Genomic DNA, 6,915 nt, shown 5'->3' on the forward strand with positions numbered 1-6,915 from the left:
AATATGCGTAAGAGTAAGAAGATTCCTGTTCACATAGGAATGATAAATCAGCCATTCATGGAAGGAATGCTTATCTAACACCTAGTCTCACAATAACAAGATGGCAGTGGAGGTCACTGGACTCTCATTCAGCAAGGCAGATCCCCACGCCCAAGGTGGGGCCTGCAGAGCACCAAATGGGCACCAGCTGAATACATGCAGCCTCGTGCAGTCTACACCTGTACACAGCCACTCTGAAACACAGGTGCGCCCCTCTACTCTAGGACCGTAGGAACGTATTTGCAACTGAAAAGTTTGGAGACCACCAACAGTTATCTTTTTTGTTTCATCAAAATTTTATTAACAAAACCAGAGTTCGGGGAGGCACGGGTGAGCAGACTCCACAGTCCCACCCAGGCACAGAGAACGGAGAGATGTGAAATTCCGAGGCCCTCTGGTAAGGGCAGACAGGCAGTCAGACGGTGGACGGACGGGCACAGGGACTCGGGACCGTCGGAGAAACATGAATGGCAGACCAGACAAACGGGGGTCCAGGGCCGGCCCGCCCGCAGCGCAGGGAGAGAGGACGTGTGGGCCGCCGAGGCTCAGCGCTCCGCGTTTGACCGCAGGTCGGTGGTGAGCGGGTCGTGCTGGATGGTTTGGTGCAGCATCAGGGCCAGTAAGCCCGCCCGGTTGGTCATGGCTGTGCGGACGTTGCGCTCCTGCTCAAATAGCTCGTCCAGCTTGTACCACTGCGTGGGGAGCAGAAGCCTTAAGAAGCGGCTCTGGAGCCCCGCTCCACCCGACCGCGGCCGCATCCACATCGGCATCCGCACATCCACAGTCAGGGCCTAGCACGCGGTCAGGACCTACCACGCGCACACGCTCCAGGTCCACCTCGGCGCGCCGCAGCTTCTCCCAGCAGTAGTGCCGGTTGCACTGGCGCTTGGGCAGGCGGCAGAAGTCACCCGTGAGCTCAAAAACATCCCTTACGAGGGGGCACCCGCATACCTCGTCAGCTGGCACCTGCAGGGAGGCCGGGGTGGGTGGGGGAAGTTGCAAGTTCAGAGGAGAGTGGGAAGGAACCAAGAGGCGGGCAGAGGGAAGAGAGGAATGCAAGGAAGGGGTGCCCCAGAAAAGAGAGGGATGACGGTGAGGAGGCCGGGCAGCGGAAGGGGCAAACATGGGCGGAGGAAGGGAGCGGGGATGGGAAAGCCTTACTTTGGGGTCCCGTGAGTGCTCGGGGCATAGCACCTGGAGCCGCTTACAGTACGTCTTGCTCTGAGGGTTGTAGACATCACAGAAGAGCCGTGTGGCCCTGGGGGTGTGGAGCGGAGGGCGTGGAAGAGGAGGACGGCAGCGCCCCCGCCTGCACCGGCGGCGGCCACCGACCCCGCCGTAACCCCGCGCTCACCCCGCACACGCCCACACTCACCCCTCGATGCGGGTGGGGTACATGGACCCAAAGGACGTCTGGCTTTCGTACTGGAGGGGCGAGCACAAACGAGGGAACTGTGGGTGTGCGCTGCGGGCCCTCGCCAGACGGCCCACCTGCCCCCCAAGGACCCCACGATGTCCCCACACCGTCCACCCCCTTGGGCCGACACCCTGACCTTGGCGTAGCAGCGCTCCATGTGGCGCAAGGCAACGCGTGGGTTGATGGGGTGCCCGCAGGAGACGCAGAAGATCTGCAGGTCCGTGTCGTCACTGTCGCCCTCATTGCTCTGCGCGGGCGGAGGGGACCATGAGGCCAGACAGGGCCAGGCACGTGGCCCCGCGCCGGGCTGCCGCAGCCGCGGCCCTCACCTCCTCGTCCTCGCGCACCGCCTGCTGCTTGGCGCGCAGGATGATGGCCTCGAGCTCGTGGAAGCGGCGCTCCATCTCCTGGAGGCGGGTGCGCGCGCTCTGCTGCTCCCGGCGGATGCGCTCGAGCAGCTTCTTGCCGTGCTCCTCGGCGATGCACGGGCTCTGCTGCCACTGCTGGATGCGCTGCGGGAGGATCTCGTAGATGCGGCTGCAGGGACGTGGGGAATTCGGTGCGCAGGGGAGGAAGCCAGCAAGGAGGCGGGTAAGTGGGGTGCTCCGATGTAGGATGGAAGGGGACTCAAGGGTGAAAGGGTGCGTAACCAGGGGAATGAACGGGCAGACAGAGGATGGGTGCGTGAGCAGGTGGACGGACAGGTAGGTGCTTGGTTGACTGAACAGTGGCCACGTGAATGACTGGGGGCTCCGGTCATGCCCTACCGTGTCCTCCCCGACACCCCCAAAATGACTCACTTGGCCGCCAGCTTCATGCCGCAGTCGTCGGAGCAATACTTGGAGCCGGGCTGGGCGGCGCGCACGCAACCAGGCCCCAGGCACTGCGGCAGCGACGCGGGGTCCTTGGCGTCAGCCCGCTCTGGGTGTTTCCATTTGTCCTTGTGCTTCTGCTTCTGTCGATGGCGCTTGTATCTTTCGTCCTTCTGTGGGACGACACGCGTGGGGTCAGGGCAGGGCTGAAGTCATCTCTGGACCCCTGACAGCCCCGGTGCCCCAGCCGGTCAGGCCCTGACCTTTCCCTCCTCACACCCACTGCACCCTGTCACCTTCTTCTCAGACTTCTTCTCCCGCCGCTTCACGTGCTTCACTTTCACCGCCCTCTTCCGCAGCGCTGGGTCCAGGTACTGGGACTCCTCCGTGTCGCTCATCCAGGGCTGCCAGTGAGGCAAACGCTGATTGTCCTGCGCTCCTGGTGACCTCCCCACGACCTACTCAGTCCCCGCATCAACCTTCCATACCCTCTGCCTCCTCTCTCCTCATTACGGATACTCTCTGCTTCTGTAACCTCTACTTGATGCGAAGAACTGACTCGTTTGAAAAGACCCTGATGCTGGGAAAGATTGAAGGCAGGAGGAGAAGGGAACGACAGAAGATGAGATGGTTGGATGGCATAACGACTCGATGGACATGAGTTTGAGTAAACTCAGGGAGTTGGCGATGGACAGGGAAGCCTGGCATTTTGCAGTTCATGGGGTTGCAAAGAGTCAGACGTGACTGAACGACTGAACTGAACTCAACTGGGCTGACCCTTCCACCATGGGACGCTCTGCCTGCTCACCAGGCTGTGGTCATCGAAGGCCCCTGCACAGAAGTCCTGGTACAGTTCAGAGTCCAGTGGGAGGTCCTCATCCGAGAGTGGCTCGGGTGTTGCCGTAGCCTCCGGTGGCTCCTTGACTGTCGCAGATGCCACTGCCCCCTCGTCCTCTCGGAGGCGCCCCAGCTTCTGCGACGGCTGTGGCTGCGGCTGGGTGGGCAGGGGCCGGCGAGGCCTTGGCAGGGACTCTGAGGGCGTCACCGGCGAGAGCTGCGGGGCAGAATCTCAGGACTGGCCCTGACCGCCCGGCCCGCATGCCCCGCCCGCCCTGGGGGGCTGGACTCACCGAGGAAGGGAAGTACTTGTACGATTCCTGTGCCGGCAGGAGGAAGGCCCAGGTCAGCCCCAGGTGGAGAGAGGGGGGCCCTGCCCTCGCCCTGCCAAGTGCCTGACCCCACCCACCAGCCTTGCCTCACCTCCCCAGACACACCAGCCTGCCCACAGCTCATCAGCAGGACACATTCAGCCCTGTCCCAGCCAGGCCCGACCACCTAAAAATTCCTGGCCCTACCCTGTCCACCTGGAGCTGGAGGTTCCCCTGCCAGCCCGGCACATCTGGTCACACCCCGCTCATTTCGACAGGACAGGCTGCTTGCCACCTGTCTGAATGCGGTTAGACCCCACCCCGCCTAGCTTCCGGCGGCTCTTCCTGGACACGCTGGACCCCCACCTGACCTCGCCCAGCTCTGCCCATGCTCACCCGGGCCCGAAGCTGGCACTGACGCAGCCGGCACTTCTGCCGGATCTTGTTGGGGCCCCCAAATTTCTTCATGTCTCGGCAGAAGTCACAGTGACCACAGTCCTCCGTGCGCCGGCAGGCCTCGCACTCGCCACACATGCGGGCTGATCGTTTGACCTGCTGCTGCTGCTGCTGCTGCTGCTGCTGGTGATGCTGACGGAGGAGCCCAGAACAGAACTCAAGGACCAAGCAGGGCCTCCCAGGGGAGCCCCTCACTGATCCCAGCCATCACTGCCACTCACCTGGCTGGGCGTGGCCACCAGGGGCTGTGGAGAGGATTTGTGGGGCGAAGCAGATCCCCGAGCAAGCATGGTCCCAATCCCTGTCCCTGCCCCTGCCCTGCGCTGCAGGTCCGGATCCGGGGCAGGCCTCTTGCGCCCTCCACCCTCATCCCGGGGCTCACTGCCATCTCGCTCGGAGCTGTCTCGCTCCCGCGACTTCTTATGCCGATATCGGATCTCCAGCTTGGGGTCCTTCTCTGTGGGGCAGAGGGCAAGGCCAGTGGGGGTTGTTATGGGGGGACCTGGAGGGGCCCCAGAACTCTTTCTTCCTCCTCTGGCCCACCCACAGGCTCTGTCTCCCTACTCCAGGGCAGAGCTGCCCTTTCTATCACAGCTCACAGGGCACCAACCCACAGTCACTCCGTCCACAGCCGCCCATCCACTGCTCCCCATGACCCACCCTCCCATGAAGGCTCCTCTTCCTCCCTCGAAGCCCCAGCTGCCTGCCCCTCACCTCGGCACTCACGACAGTACCACTCCCGGATGGCCTTGGCCATCTTCTCAGTGATCCGGATGCAGTCCCCGTGAAACCATTCATTGCAGTTGTCACACCCGCTGTGGAGGACGGGGCGAGTGGTAGGAGACCTGAGGGGCGGGACCCACCGGCCTCACCCCCCCTAGCCAGGTGTCCGTCCCGCCCGCCTCTCCCAGGCTCACATCATGAAGCAGTTGATGTCTGGTTTGCGGCAGATGCAGTAGATGGGCGCATTCTCCCCGTTCTCGGACTTGCTGTCTTCCCCGGCATCTGGAGGCTCTGGATCTGAAGCGTCGCCCTCCTGTGGGACCCGCCCCCCATCATGGCACCTCATCCGACTAGTACAGCCCCATCACGGCTCACCACACATCTCAAGTCTCCCCGTGCAGACTTCCCACCATGGCTCCTCATTAAATCTCTCCGTCGTGGTCCCCGTAGACCACTCCCCATCGCTCACCCGTGACACCTCCTTTATCGTCTTATTCACTCTTGTCTCAGACTTTCCAATCACTTACCCCACTGACACCCCATCACTAGGCACCCACTCATATAATGGCTCGCTGCAAACACCCCGCCACTCGCCACATTTTGCCCCTGTCATGGCTCTGCATGGGCCCCCCATCACAGGCTCTCATAGGTACCACTTTATTCATTCGGCAGACTTCCCACCACGGTGCCTTTCAGGTTCTGGAGTGATCAACTTCACCGGCGGCCCCGCCCCCCTGGATCCCTGATACGGACTCATCACGGCTCCCTCCAGACTGCCCCAACACAACTCTTCGAAAACCTCCCCATCACTCTGCACAAAGAATCCCCCATCGGGACCCTGAAGGCACTGCCATCAGGGATCCCCGCTAAACTTCCATTACAGACCCCCATGATGGCTCATCAGAGAACTCCCCGATGGTTCCCCCACGAGCAAAAATTCGGACCATCAGACCCCCGTCATTCCACCCAGGGACCCGGGTTAAGGCTCACAACAGACCCTCCCCCTCCCCCATTCTGCCCACAGTCCCTGGCTATGGATCACCACAGACCCCCACGAGCCTGCCAATGGACTCCACCATTTCCTACCTCACTGAACCTCTAACCGCCGACTCCCTCCTGGGACCGCGCACTTACCATCTCTTGGCTCCCGACGCACCCGTTCGCGAACCCCGCCAGTGACCCGCGAACCTGCACAGACCACTCGGCGGCGTCCGCGGCCGTTGCAAAGGCGCCCACAAGCACTTCCGCTTTTCCTGGTGCCTCCCAGGCACCATACTCCTACTGCGCAGGCCCAGTGCGTCGGTTCCGCGACCCGCCAGTTGGTGTCTCCCGGCTAGAGCTCTGACTGTCTCCGAGGTGCCTCCATCTTGACTACAGACACCGTACGGCAGCCGAGCTCGTGTGCTCTCAAGTGTTCTCGGGATACAGGGCGGCGCCTATAGTTCAGCTTTACCAAAGGCGCCGCCATCTTGTTGGCTGGGCTAGTCCGTACAGTCACTACCTGTACGGCCGCTAAGTTTAGGAAATATGGTCGCGCCTACTGCGCGACTTCCATGCTGACGCCGCCATTTTGGAATCGTACGCTCAGTAGCAGCGTCCTAATCGGCCACCGAGAGGGCGCCGCCATCTTGCCGGTGGATTCTGGCGCCGGTAGCTGGTATTGCGTAGATGTCTGTAGGGAAGGGGATCCTCTTTTAGGAACACTACCTGGATTAGTGTTCCTAAAATAGTAGCTAAGTGTTCCTAAGATAGTAGCTCTTTCCACTCTTCAGTCGTTTTTCCTTTCCGCGTCTACTAATGGACGTCCGCATACTGTGTGCCTTATGCTGGGAAGGAAAGCAAGTCCCTTCGTTATGCGTCCCACATTACCTCTGACAGGTAATTTTTGCCTATTAGGGGCAGGGGAAGCCCAGTCAGGCTTATGTCTCATTTGGCCTAAACTTTATGTAAAACTGGAACAGCCTGATTTATGATCTGTCAAGTACACGTTGTGGAGAAGGCAGTGGCACCCCACTCCGGTACTCTTGCCTGGAAAATCCCATGGGCGGAGGACCCTGGTGGGCTGTAGTCCATGGGGTCGCTGAGGGTCGGACACGATTGAGCGACTTCACTTTCACTTTTCACTTTCATGCAGTGGAGAAGGAAATGGCAACCCACTCCAGTGTTCTTGCCTGGAGAATCCCAGGGACGGGGGAGCCTGGTGGGCTGCCGTATGGGGTCGCACAGAGTCGGACACGACTGAAGCGACTTAGCAGCAGCAGCAAGGACACGTTGTACATTTGTGCTAACCACTGCGATTAAAGAATGCCCACTTTCCGAT

At 61.1% G+C, this 6,915-nt stretch overlaps 1 protein-coding gene across 2 annotated transcripts; it reads right to left on the reverse strand.

The window, feature by feature from the left end:
- Window positions 1–332: 332 nt before the first annotated feature.
- CXXC1 (CXXC finger protein 1) lies at window positions 333–5,832 on the reverse strand. 2 transcript variants are annotated; one of them, XM_052660428.1, is made up of 15 exons: window positions 5,730–5,832; window positions 4,790–4,908; window positions 4,587–4,687; window positions 4,094–4,329; window positions 3,813–4,004; window positions 3,399–3,425; window positions 3,077–3,322; window positions 2,565–2,672; window positions 2,257–2,441; window positions 1,786–1,993; window positions 1,593–1,703; window positions 1,415–1,464; window positions 1,201–1,297; window positions 853–1,005; window positions 333–731 (listed from the first exon to the last, which is right to left on the reverse strand). In XM_052660428.1, the coding sequence occupies exons 1-15, from the start codon at window positions 5,730–5,732 to the stop codon at window positions 585–587; spliced, it is 1,983 nt and encodes a 660-aa protein (XP_052516388.1). In that variant the 5' UTR covers window positions 5,733–5,832; the 3' UTR covers window positions 333–584. The 2 variants fall into 2 exon arrangements, with proteins under 2 accessions (XP_052516388.1, XP_052516387.1); XM_052660427.1 differs by having other exon boundaries at window positions 853–1,297.
- Between the last annotated feature and the right edge of the window lie 1,083 nt (window positions 5,833–6,915).

Source organism: Budorcas taxicolor, chromosome 22, assembly GCF_023091745.1.
Source record: "Budorcas taxicolor isolate Tak-1 chromosome 22, Takin1.1, whole genome shotgun sequence".
Classification (NCBI taxonomy): Eukaryota; Metazoa; Chordata; class Mammalia; order Artiodactyla; family Bovidae; genus Budorcas; species Budorcas taxicolor.